The 12,829-nt window shown below is 39.6% G+C and overlaps 1 protein-coding gene across 1 annotated transcript in view; it reads left to right on the top strand.

The window, feature by feature from the left end:
* LOC109208142 overlaps nt 1-8,884 on the top strand; it is an 11,733-nt gene extending 2,849 nt beyond the window's left edge. Inside the window, exon 5 of the mRNA XM_019371182.1 lies at nt 8,714-8,884. Within this exon, the coding sequence (XP_019226727.1) occupies nt 8,714-8,884 (171 nt within the window). The remainder of the gene's footprint in view (nt 1-8,713) is intronic.
* The last annotated feature ends 3,945 nt before the right edge of the window (nt 8,885-12,829 follow it).

The raw sequence follows: 12,829 nt of genomic DNA on the forward strand, positions 1-12,829 counted from the left end.
TTCCAAAGCAGGCCTAACCTTAGCAGCTTCTGATCTCCATCGAGTAGCATACTCACGGAAGGTCTTTGTGGGTTTCTTCTTCAAGTTTTGAATATAGAACACATCTGGTGCATTCTCCGTGTTGAACCTGAATCTGTCCATAAATTCAGACGTCATGCTTACCCAACTCGACCACTTCTTCGGATCCTGGCTAATGTACCAAGATAAAGCGTCTCCCTTCAGGCTTCTCATGTAAAGCTTCATGCGGATTTTCTCGTCTCTTCCTACTCGACCAGCTTGTCACAGTATGTTCTCAAGTGGGCCCTTGGATCTCTCGTACCATCAAACATCTCGAACTTGGGAGGTTTGTACCCCTCGGGCAATTCGACATCGCGGTGTATGCAAAGATCTTCATAGTTTAGCCCCTCAATTCCCTTACTACCTTCAACGCCTTGAATTCTGCTAGTCAACTTCTTAAGCTCTTTGGCCAGATTTCTGATGAGCAAGTCCTTACCCTCGGACTCGGGTGTGCTTGAGATGGGCTGGGTAGAGTGTGGCACAGTCTCCACGTAGATGGGGGTATTATGTTGGGTGTGGCAGTGGTCATTTGTGGAGTTCTGGAGTTCTGGGATGAGCAGTGAGGTATCATTTGAGGTATGGCAAGTATTGCAGTGGTGGCGAGGAGCGGGATGGTTTTGTTGCTTTGGGATGTTTTGCGGAGGTACAAGATTCTGAGTTTTTGGGAAAGTAACCTCTGGAGTGGTGAGGGAAAAGGACAGATTCGCCAAATTCCGGACTTGATCAAGTTCTTCCTGAAACTTCAACATCTTTTGTTCTAGTTAGGATGCCTTTTCCTTGGGGACCAGAGTACCATGAGTGACCTCTACCCGTTCAACTGAGTTGTTCGAATTTTCCATTTTTCCTTTGTTTGTGTCTGATAAGACTAGGAGGAGGAGTAGGTGGAGGGCCCCTGGATCTCGTAAAATATGATGATGTTGCCAGAGTTCACGAACTAACCTTTGGGGAGGAGAATAAACCAAAATTAAAAACAAAAAAGTAATAAGTCAGTGAGGATTATAAAAAAAATGTTGCAATATTTAAACACGTAGTGCTGAAATATAAAGCGCGTCCTAATTTTGGGGACCTCGTTGTGCCCGAGGTAGGCCTAGGGACAAGTTAGTTTGGAGAACTTGGAATGCTAAATGCCTTATTTTATTGATAAAAAGTAGACGAATCCTAAAACGACACTGAATGACAAGAAAATAAAAATCAGTAATGGCCATTGGGCTTATTACATCTCATAAAGCGGAAATGGAAATTCCTATCTATTTGGTCCCAGCGGGACCTTCCTCAGGTTGAATGCTTTCGTTGATCAAATCCTCCAGCTCACGTAGGTTCACCAGTAAAAATGCCTTTGCCAGCTGTTCTCCCTCGTTTCCTTCAGAGTTTTGGCAGCCGGTGACTCTCTTCCTCACTTTTCCTTCCAATTCCAGCAGATTGTATTCCAGATATTCCAACTTTCCGCTAGCTTTGGCGGCTCTCTCCTTCCACTCATTGATTTGGTCATTTGATGGAAGACTCCTCCACCAGTCTAGCAAGAGTGGGGGTGTGCTAATCATACCGAAACTGGGGACCTCGTGCCTCATTTTCTGCAAAACAAGAAGGTTAGACCCTACCCCCATCGGACTCGACTATTAAATATCAATAATTAGCATTAAGCACTTAGTTCTCCAAATAAATGCACAGAACATGATGATATCCGTTTGGGTTTAGGGAAACTCAGTGGACTTTGGACAGGGCTATCTTAAAGAGTCATTATGCGGACAACATAACTGACTCTGCTAGGTTTGACCATGATGCATGAACAATTAAACAGAGTAAGGTTTCTATGGGGTATTAGACTGGTACTCTTGAGCGGACAACTCAAGAGGGAAAGGCACGGAACCGTCGACTACACCATTGATCGACTGGTTTTACCGCAAATATGCCTTTGCCGATTTAGGGGGTGATAATATCGGAAGAGCGCAACCACTCATTATAAGAGTTGCTATGGTATTTTGCTTGGCACGAGTGGAATATGATGTTGAAAACATGCTTATGCAATAACTAAAACAAGTTGCCACGTATTTGCACATTAATAATAATAATTACAATAATTTAAAACAGTAATACGGGATTGCAGTAAAGAAAAGCAGTAAAGAAAAGAAACAAAAAGACAAGATAGTTTCATGGTAGAAGAGGGAATTAAATGCTTAAAACAAGTAAAGGCTATAAGAAATGTAAAGTCACAGTAATAGTTTGAAATGGTAAAAGCCTAAAAGAATATCCCCAGCAGAGTCGCCATGCTGTCAATGCCCCCTTTTCTCGCGAAATCGGGTTTATGACATTTGGGAGGACAACTCGTTCCCTTTCGGGAATTGGGTTTAAGAGAAGTGAAGAGTCGCCACCTATTGATTAAAGTGCATTAGGTCACTAAGAAGGGTTTGAGTTTGGATAACCAGAGATTGGGTAAGGGCTTGAAATTATTCCAAGGGGAAGGTGTTAGGCACCCCTCAGAATCCACTAGTGTGGTTCCCGGCCAAGCTATTGTTGTGACTTTAGGGTACAAATAACATATAGACAAATAAGGCTTCAAATAAGAGGGGATTTTCACGTAAAGGTTGCAAATAGATGGAGTGAAAAGAAACAAAAGAAAAGCTGAATTTTGAGGAAAAAATAGTTTGATAAATTTGAAAATAAACAAGCAAAAGAGAGGGGGGGTCCTAGGTTTATAAATAATATGGATCACCCCACACAACACCCGGCAATCACTTATACACATGGTGTTATCGCGTGATCATCATATCCATATCTACCCTTTCCCACCGCGTTAAGGTATTGAAGCGCGGAACAGTCTCGTTTTCTTATTGCATGCCACTACCCGCCCCAATCCTATTAGTCCCGGAGGCATTTAGGACTACTAATCCTAAAGGGAAGGGATGTTGGGCTTTTACAGTTTCAAAGGTAAAAATACTAAGGCGACAAGCAAGAACACATATAACAAGCATGGGGAAAGCACATAAACAAATAATAAGGCTCAAACAAACCTCCTTAAACCAGAGAAAACACATAGTTTAGCATGTCTTGCACGTACTGTTTAAGGTCTAAATAAAACTTAAAAGAATTGGTGGCAGACTGATTTATTACGTAGATCAGATAAGAAGCATGAATCAGGCCCGCCTGCTGGTTGTAGTTAATAAAATCTGGTTCAGTTTACAAGTTTATCCTGAGGCTTGCCTAAGTGATAGACGAAACCTATAGGCATGATATCTACTGATTTCAGAAACAAAAGAAGAAGACCGATTGCAGATTGATTTAGGTAAAAAGAAAGTTGCTAGTTAAAAAAACGAGCACAGGTTCTGCCATTGGTAATGCCAGTTTTAAACTTATAAACGAATGAGGCGATCTAGATTTGAATTAGAACCCCTATAGGCATGCTTTCTATGTGTTTGTTGACTTTAAACACTGTTATAGACAGAGAAGTGCAGCAATCCTACAACATGATATCTAGGTGTTGCATTTTTATTACGAGCATGATATCTAATTACATTGGTTATTAAAGCCTATAAACACGTTTGCCTAATGAGAGATGAGTATGCAAGAACCAGAAAGGACCTATAGGCATATTATCTACATGCATGTGCATCCTATAGACATGGTGTCTATGTATGAGTGCAGAAATTCCTATAGGCATGTTATCTAAATGAGAATGCAGAAGTTCATATGTTCCTATAGACAAGTTATCTACATGGTATGCAGAAATTCACAAGTTCCTATAGACAAGTTATCTAAATGATATGCAGAAATTCACAGGTGAACTATAGGAAGGATATCTACATGAAAAATGCATAAATCTTATTGGCATGGTAACTACATGAAAATGCATAAGTTCTTATAGACATGGTAACTAGATAAAAAATGCAGAAATTAGAGATTCCTATAGGCAAGTTATCTACCCATATACATGCATAGTTACCCCTCCCTTATTACTAATCATCCCCAAAAGTTTATTACAAAGTTATTACAGTCCAAAGAAAATAAAGAAAATACATCAGAAATTGAAAATTACAACCAAGGAGAGCCTGATTAAGACTTCCTGTCTGAAGTATGAAGTAAACCAACACCAAAGATCAGATTTCAAAGCCTTTCTCTCATTTGGGGTGTGTCAGAGTTCCCTAAGAGCCTCACATGAACTCCGGGCAGTGCATACACCCCAAATACATTACCAGACTAGGGCAAAGTGCAGTGTGGAAGAGCCATCCCTCAAGTGTCCAAGATCAGAGGGAACTCAGGGTCCCAAGGCAAGGCTTACAGGAGGGGGGCAGAACCTAAGAACTAAGACAGAGTGGAAGTGCAGGATTCTGAAAGGGGAAAGGGGAAAAGGGAATAACTTCAAATCAGCACATATAAGGGTGTAGGGGAGTGGATATTTGCAAGAACATAAGGAGAGCGGGCTGATGGGCACACTCAGTAATGGGAGATGCTGGCACACCCTCCAGCTTGTTTAAAGGTTAAGGTTCAGAACTCAGTTCATGAGCAACAACTCATATTGCCATGCCCAGAGTCCACTCACAAACACATAGGGGTAAAAGATTCATAAAAGAAACAAGCAGTAGAACATAGGCATTACTAAACTAAATATCAAACTCCACAGAAAACAATAAAGAAGACATGGATACAAAAAAAACTTTAAGTAAACACCTTGGGGTGATGCTGAAACTTAAATTAGAACATACCAGTTTCAATGAAACAAGTAGAAAAGGCAGTAGTCTTGTAAAAGCCAAAGTGCAAACAGGAAGACAAAATACTATCAGTGTGAGTTCAAGAGAGATTTTGAAATTGTAAGGTCTGAAATGTGTTAATCGTGTGTTCAATCGTGTGTCCAATAGTGTGTTCAATCGTGTGTTTTGTGAAAAGAGGGGTCATATATTTATAGTGTGGAAGTCATGATGAAATAAGGTAAGAAAATAATTGAAGACTGATTGTAAATCAATCATATAAGACTCCCTTTAATTAAGTGATTCAAATTCAAACGGGTATAAAACAATTAAGGAAAGAAATTAATCAAACACTTGTGTAAAGCATGCAACTGAGGGTAAATACATAAAGGTTATTTAAGGACAAGGTCTCTGAAATACACGGTTGTACAATTTAAGGAAAGAAATTCAATTAACAGCCAAGAAATCACAAGGTCTGAGATTTGGTATGAATGAACCAAGTCAAAAAGATGGAAAAGATTTTAACTTAAGGAAAATCAACAAACAATCAATTAGACCTATTAAAAAGGAATTCTGAGTCCATCACTAGTTTGAAAACCTTTTTGAAGAAGGATTCATCACATATAAATCGTACAGACACGTTAAACATGAAAGAAATGTGTCGAGCCATTGTAGAATCAGTAAAAACTCCAATGTAGGAGAGTTTTAGTAAAAAGTTCAGAATTGTACAAAAGAGGTCCAAGCTCAGCTCAGAGACTCAAAGTCAGTCTGAAGGAGTTAAGGGTTCTAAAATAAAACCCTAGTTCACATAATCAAACCTTGGCGGAATCCCCAAATTCTAGGGTTTCCACCTAGAATCAAATACAGGGATGAGGAGGCAAGTAGTCGAAACCAGCTCAGGGGTTGCTTTCAGAAACTCACAAGAAAACATGTAAACACAGTAGAAAGAGTAGAAGAAACATGCTTAAGAAAGTTTTTTTTCTCAGAAGAAACCTAAACAAGGATCAGTAGAAGGAAAATATCAAAGAACACAGTAGAAAGGTATAGTATAGCAGGACATGGTAGAAGAAATACCAGAACATAGTAGAAAGCATATGAGAACATAATATGGAAAACATGGTAGAAGAAACACAAGCGTGGAGCATATAGAACACAGTAAAGAACATTCAAGATCGGAGTGTAAAACTCAGTAAAAGAACATACAAGAACATGGTAAAAGAAAAACACAAGAACACAGTAGAAAGCATGCGAGAACATGATATAAGAAACACAGTAAGAGAACAATACGAATAACAAAGAAGAAAAAATCTTAAAGCACTTAAACACTTTCTAGAAAAACCTAAATCGGAAAAGAAGGGTTTTGAGAGTAATTTCAAAAGAAAAATTAGGGAAATCATTTGAAAACTCAAGTAGAGCATAGATACATAACTGATCTAAAAAGAATCGGAGAAAACCTCGAAAGGTTAGGGTTTCAGAAGAACCCTAGAATGAGAAGGCTTTGAAAAGTCACCGATCTGAGTCGGAGAAGTTAGAATCAGGCTCAAAACACCGTGGTATGCCGGAGCAAGGCCGGCGATGACTCTGGAACCTTGAATCGGCGAAGGTCTGAGTGAAGACATTCGAGGTCTGGCCTCGAATCTTCAAGTGTCGAGCACATAGGAGCGATAAGAGGTGAATATAAGACTCACATGGCCTGAGAAGCGATGGTCTCCAGTGGGTTTCGAGGTTGAAGACGGTGGGAGACGATTAGGGTTCCAGGAATGTTCGAGAGAGTTTGAGAGACGAAGTTCAAAGGAGGCTGATTAGGTGAAAGTGATTAGGGTTAGGGTGTTTGGGAAATTAAAAAGGAAATAATTATGACCGTTGATCAAAATGATCAACGGCCTGGATCAAAAGGGGAGCCGACGGGTTTTATTAATGGGTTAGGGGTCGGGTAATTTAGGAATTGGGCTGGTCCGGTTTGAGACTGAAATAGGGTTAATTGGAGGGGGGGTTAATTTGGGCTACAATTGAAATGAAATAGGGCTAGTATTTAAATAGCCACTTTCTCCCTTATTATTTTATAAAAACAGTAAAATGATTTCTGAAAACAAATTAAAGGTGCTAGATTAATTACCAATACATTAATATCAAATTAAAAATACTGGAATCAATTTTATAATTATAAACACAGTTAATTCTTAAAATAGGCTAATATTGCAATTATATGCAATTTAGCTTTAAAAAAACTAAATAAATTTGTAAAAGTGTGTAAAAAAATTACCTTAACTATATTTTGGGATAAATATGAGAATAAAATAAATTAATCACCAAAATGATAATTTGAGGAATAATTATTGGTTGTTGCATTGCTAAAATAGGGCAGTAAATTGATTTAAAAATCTTTTAAAAATTAGTAAAAATACTAAAACATTTGGACACACTTATATATGCATACATATGCTATTTTGAAAGTATTTTGCATATAAAAAATATACAGGGAAAAATTGGGTATCAACATTCATCTCCCCTTGAGTCTCTTCAACGCTATCGTAAATGTCAATCCGAATGTCATCATTTGTTTGAACAACATTGTTTGGGACTTCCTCCTCTTATATCACTTGGTCATCATCCAAATGTCGCCTTTCACTTGAGGTGGGTGCATCCCCGCCTCTTCTACTTCTTGTGATAACCGCCATAGTATTCCTCGCATTTTTACCACTATATGGGTTCACCATCGTTGCACTTGGTAGTGCACCCTTAGGACGAGTATTAAGAGCTTGAGAGATTTGGCCCATTTGAACTTATAGATTATGGATTGATGTGTTGTGTGAGGCAAGTTAACCATCCGAGTCGGCATTCTTTTCCATCATTTGCTTAAACATATTCTCAATACGGCTCATCTCATTGTTTGAAGAACATGAACCATGGGAAGGATAAGGAGGAGGGTTGCTCGGTTGTTGATACATTGGGGGCCTTTGAAAACCCGACTCCCAATTTCCTTGATTGTTTCCCCAACCACCTTGATTATTGCCCCTCCAATTTCCTTGGTTGTTTCCACTCCAATTTCCTTGATTGTTGTTATTATGCCAATTCCCTTGATTGTTAGAACTCCAATTGCCTTTTTTATTTTGTGGTTGCCATTGTTGTTGATTGGACCTTGGAAGTTATTCCTTTGCCCCTGAAAGTTGTTCACATATTGAACCTCCTCTTCTTGCTCATGATAAGAATCATATTTATTAAAACCGCCATCATCTTACACATAATTCTCCACTCGGGTTTGCATTTTTGGACCCTTTGTCCTCGTCTTCTTCACCAACACATTTACTCCCTCCATAGCATGAACTTTCTTAGGGGTTGGCACTTGATTAAGTTGGGATTTTGCTAGTTGAGTCATTGTTGTTGTCAATTCGGCAATGGCTTGCCCATGGCCTTACAAGTCTTTGTGGAGGTGAATCATGTTGGGATCACCTTGTGGAATATTAGCTCGGGATTCCACAGCCGACGTTGTTTCCACCATCTCACATGCCTCCACAAAAGGAGTTGTCATAAAGTTTCCACCGGCTAATTGATTGACCACGCATTGGTTCGTAGTATTAATACCACGGTAGAAAGTTTGTTGGATCATATTGTTGGTCATATTATTGTTCGGGCACTCCTTCACCATTGTCCAATACCTCTCCCAAATCTCATACAAACTTCATTGGGTTGTTGCTTGAAACCCAATATTTCATCCCTTAGAGTAGCCGTATGCTTGGAGAGAATAACTTAGCAATAAACTTTGCCACCAATTCATTCCAAGTATGTATTGAATGATTAGGAAAGCGTTCCAACTAATCTAAAGCTTTACCCCTTAGAGAAAAGGGAAAAAGACTTAGCGTCAAAGCATCCTCAGAAATATTAGTTTGCTTGCTCCCCCAGCACGTATCCACAAAGCCCTTCAAATATTTCTAGGCATTTTGATTTGGCACACTGGTGAAAAAGCCTTGTTGCTCTAGCAAAGTGATCTTCACACTGGTAATTTGAAATTTTCCGCCCTAATGCGAGGGGAAACTATTGCAATTGCAGGCCTTTCATTAGGCAATATCAGGTGTTGTGACGCATGTGGTTGTGGTTGTGGAGGTGGGGGTGGTGGAGGCACGTTGTCATATTTACCCTGGCCTCGATGATTCAGTTTTGGCACACATAAATATATAGCTAACATCGTTAAAATACGCCGAAACGGTGCCAAAAATAGATCCGCGTCTAATCCGTACTCAATAGTGAGAGGAAACGATCGTTCGAAGAATAGTACCCAACAAGAGTCGAGGTCGATTTCCACAGAGACTTTATAAGGGGTTTTAGGGTAGACACTTGATGAGATTACGTGCAATAACTCATAACTCAATTGCACTTCCAACATAGAGTTTTTGTTTTCTTAGTCAAAAATTAGTACTAGCAAATGTAAACTATGTAGAAGAAACTAGAAAGCGAATAATTGTTTTTGGTGTTTTTATCAAATGGGAAAAAGCCTAGGAATGTAATACTTTGCCTAGGTGCTAACCTTATGGGTAAATCACATTAATGTTTGTTTTAGTGATGGGGATGTATTATAACTTTCAACACTCAATTAGTCACTCAATACCTCTCAGTTAGAGAGTGATTATGCCCAAATTGGCTTTCTCAAGTCCAAATGGGTATCAATTCAAACGGTTGATATGAGCTCAAGTCGGGTTTTCTCTATCTCTAGTTCAAACCCTTTAGTTAGACTAGCCAAAACCTTAACTCGCCCAATTTCTTATTAACCAAGTTTTCCTAGACTAAGTCCCTCTTTCTCAAGTAAGGACTAACTAATAGTTTAGGAAGTTTTCACAAAAGTTCCCAAATGTTCCAACACAAAACACTAATTAAATGACAAAGCCAATGAGTGGATTCATGAATAATAAGCAAATTCGGGTAAAAAACACCCGATCCAACTCTTGAAATTCCCTTCCAAAATCGTCGAAAACCGAGCTCTACAGTGAAATGTATGAAAAATAACTCTAACCCTCGATCTTCTATATATTTTCCCAGTTATTCTTCTTTTGTAGACATAGAGGGTCACTTCTGTGACTCTGCACCTACGGAAAATGCATCGCAGGTGCAGCCTCAACTAAAACGCAGTTATTTTGGCTCTTGCGAACCGAGCCGGCACCTGCAATTCTGCTTCTGTGGAGCAGAGTTTGCTTCTACTAGGCCGCTTCTGCAGATGCCTGACCGCACCTGCGGTACTGAGGCAACTGACCAAACTTCACTTCTGTGGAGGAAAATCCGCATCTGCAGACGCGCACCCGAACATGGACATCCGCACCTGCTTTGCCAGTATCACCCAGTCCAATTTTGCACTTGCAGCCTCTTGACTGCTTCTGCGGTTCTGCACCTGCCGCCAAGCCTTCGTAGGTGTGATTGCACCAGAACTCAGTTGTTCATCAGCCATCATCCTAAGTCCAAAATGAACTTGATATCAATCTGAATCAAACCTTGGGGCCGTGGGGCCCCGTCCGAACATACCACCGAGTTCAAAAACATAACGAACCTACTCGAGGTAAAATTTTTTATCAAACAACATTAATTCTGCAAATCGCACCCCAATTCAAACCTATTGAATCCATGAATAATAAACTTCCATGGAGCGGCAAAATTCTGCCTTCGCGGATGAGCATGATACCATATGTTGCTTCTTAGTCTTCTAAGATATGGGCGAGTCACCCAAAGAGATAAATCAACTCGTTAGAGAGCGTCGAATTAAAGTACTACTAGCCTAATCAAAGTCACACCTTCCATAGAAACGTAAGTCGTATTTGTTGACGGTCAATTTTGACCCTCCCTTATAAAATTAATTTATTTATACTTAATAATTTATAATAAATATTTGAAAGTAATTTCTATCAATAAATACCTGTTTTACAAAAATATGATTAAGTATTAGTTTTGAAAATTGTAAATATACTTACTAGTTTTATCATTGAGGAAATTTCTAAAATACATCTTCTAAGCTTTATAATTAATTTCATGAGTTATGTCTCAAGTTCTTATTAATTAGATTATTATGTTTAAAATTTAGTGTTATAATTTAAAAGACAAAGTAATTCATAAATAATTAATTATAATACTTAGTAGTATGTTTGGTAATTATAATTATACTATATTTTATTGAAAATAATTAAGTTTATTTAAATTACTTTTAAAAGGGTTAGAAGACCAAAAGGCTACAATTGTAATTCCTAATTAAAATACAAGTGGTTGTTTCCTAAATCAATTCCAGCCCAAAAGAGAAGCCCAATCCGGGAAATACCCAATCTAAACACCCCATCTCTTTCCATCTTGGCAATCCGGGTCACTCTCCCTAAGCCAATCGTAGTCTGCCACGTCACTCGCCTCTCTCACTTACAAAGAAAGCACAACGAATCTAGACCATTGATCTGTCAGATCAATGGCCTGCGTTTCATTCCCATTTTTTCTTTAATTTTTAGTACTCCACTAGACTTGATCTCAGTCGTCCAAATCCAACAATCCAATGGCCTTGACTTTTTCACATTTTTATTCTTTAATTCCCAAATTATCAGGGTTATTGATCAATAGATCCAATGGCCAAGATCCCATCTCTCTTTCATAAACCTAGAGACAACCCCCAATACCCACCTAATCATTCACTCCAAACACCCAGCCTCCCCCTTTCTCCTTCTTCTCTCATCTCTCTCAAACTCTCAGGCCCGTCAATCACCCAAACAATGCACTAATTAGTGCAAGGTCATGAATCATGACCATAAAATGTTCCTTCTGCCTTCATTAACCCTGATTCTCGTTGCATCTTTGCTTATTTCTCCTTTGAGACTCAAAATTCCAAATCCAAAAACTCTAACCTAAAGATGAAACTTCAAATAATCTGTGGTTTTCAAATTCATGGCATGCATGGCCATCCATTCTGTCTCTATACTACGAAACTGATCACTCCCTTTCCATTTAATAGTTTAATCTCAATAGCCCCTATTTGAAGAAGTCAGACCAAAAGGATGAAATTTCAACTCACCAGATCTCCTCCTCCGTCTTTTCAAATCAAAGTAAGCCTGAGATGTTAGCTGGTCTTCAATGTTGATATTCGACACACAGAGGTCAAATGCAATGACCTCTGGGTATTAGGGTTTGTCACGACCCGGCCGGTCGTCTTAAGAATTAACGCCCTGATCCCCTATTAACTTCTTCCCCTAAGTTCATTTCTTCTATTTTGGTTTGTCAGGACGTTCGGTGTTGGGTTTCGGAGAGTTTTGGGACACTTAGTCCCTAAATGAGAGCTTAAGTGTGAAAAGTGGTCCGTAGTCGGAACAGTGTGAAGACGACCTCAGAATGGAAATCAGATGGTCTCGTTAGCTCCGTTAGGTGATTTCGGGGTTGGGAGCGTGTTTGGAATGTATTTTGGAAGTTCGTAGCTCATTTAGGCTTGAAATGCCGAAAGTTGAATTTTTGATGTTTTCGGTCCGATAAGGAATTTTTGATCCAAGAGCCGGAATGGAATTCCGGATGTTTCAGTAGCTCCGTCGTGTCATTTGTGATGCGTGTGCAAAATTTTAGGTCATTCGGACGAAGTTTGGTTAGGTTTTTGATCGAAAGCGCGTTTTGTGGGAATTTGAAGTTCTTAGGCTTGAATCTTAGATTAGTTCGGGTTTCCGGCGTTGCTTTAGGTGTTTTTAAGATTGGTACAAGTTCGAATAAGGTATTAGGTGGTGTTGGTGCTTTTGTTTGAGGTCCCGGGGGCCTCGGGATGATTTCGGGTGGTTGACGGAATGTTTTGAAGTTGAATGGGCTGCAGAAGTTCTGGTACCTGTCATAACCGCACTTGCGGTTTGGGTTCTGCAGGTGCGGAGCCGCAGAAGCGGCCGGCCCATCGCAGATGCAAAATTTGGACTCCTCATCTTTTCCGCAGGTGCGGAAGGTTTGACCGTAGATGCGGTTCGCACCTGCGAGATTTTTACCGCAGAAGCGGAATCTGGTCTTCTAAGTGAAAACCGTAGAAGCGGTTGCTTTTCCGCATAAGCGGGACCGCAGAAGCGGTCCCTTGTCCGCAGAAGCGGAAACACCTATTCAGAAAAGGGAATTTC

Source organism: Nicotiana attenuata, unplaced genomic scaffold (assembly GCF_001879085.1).
Source record: "Nicotiana attenuata strain UT unplaced genomic scaffold, NIATTr2, whole genome shotgun sequence".
Lineage (NCBI taxonomy): Eukaryota > Viridiplantae > Streptophyta > Magnoliopsida > Solanales > Solanaceae > Nicotiana > Nicotiana attenuata.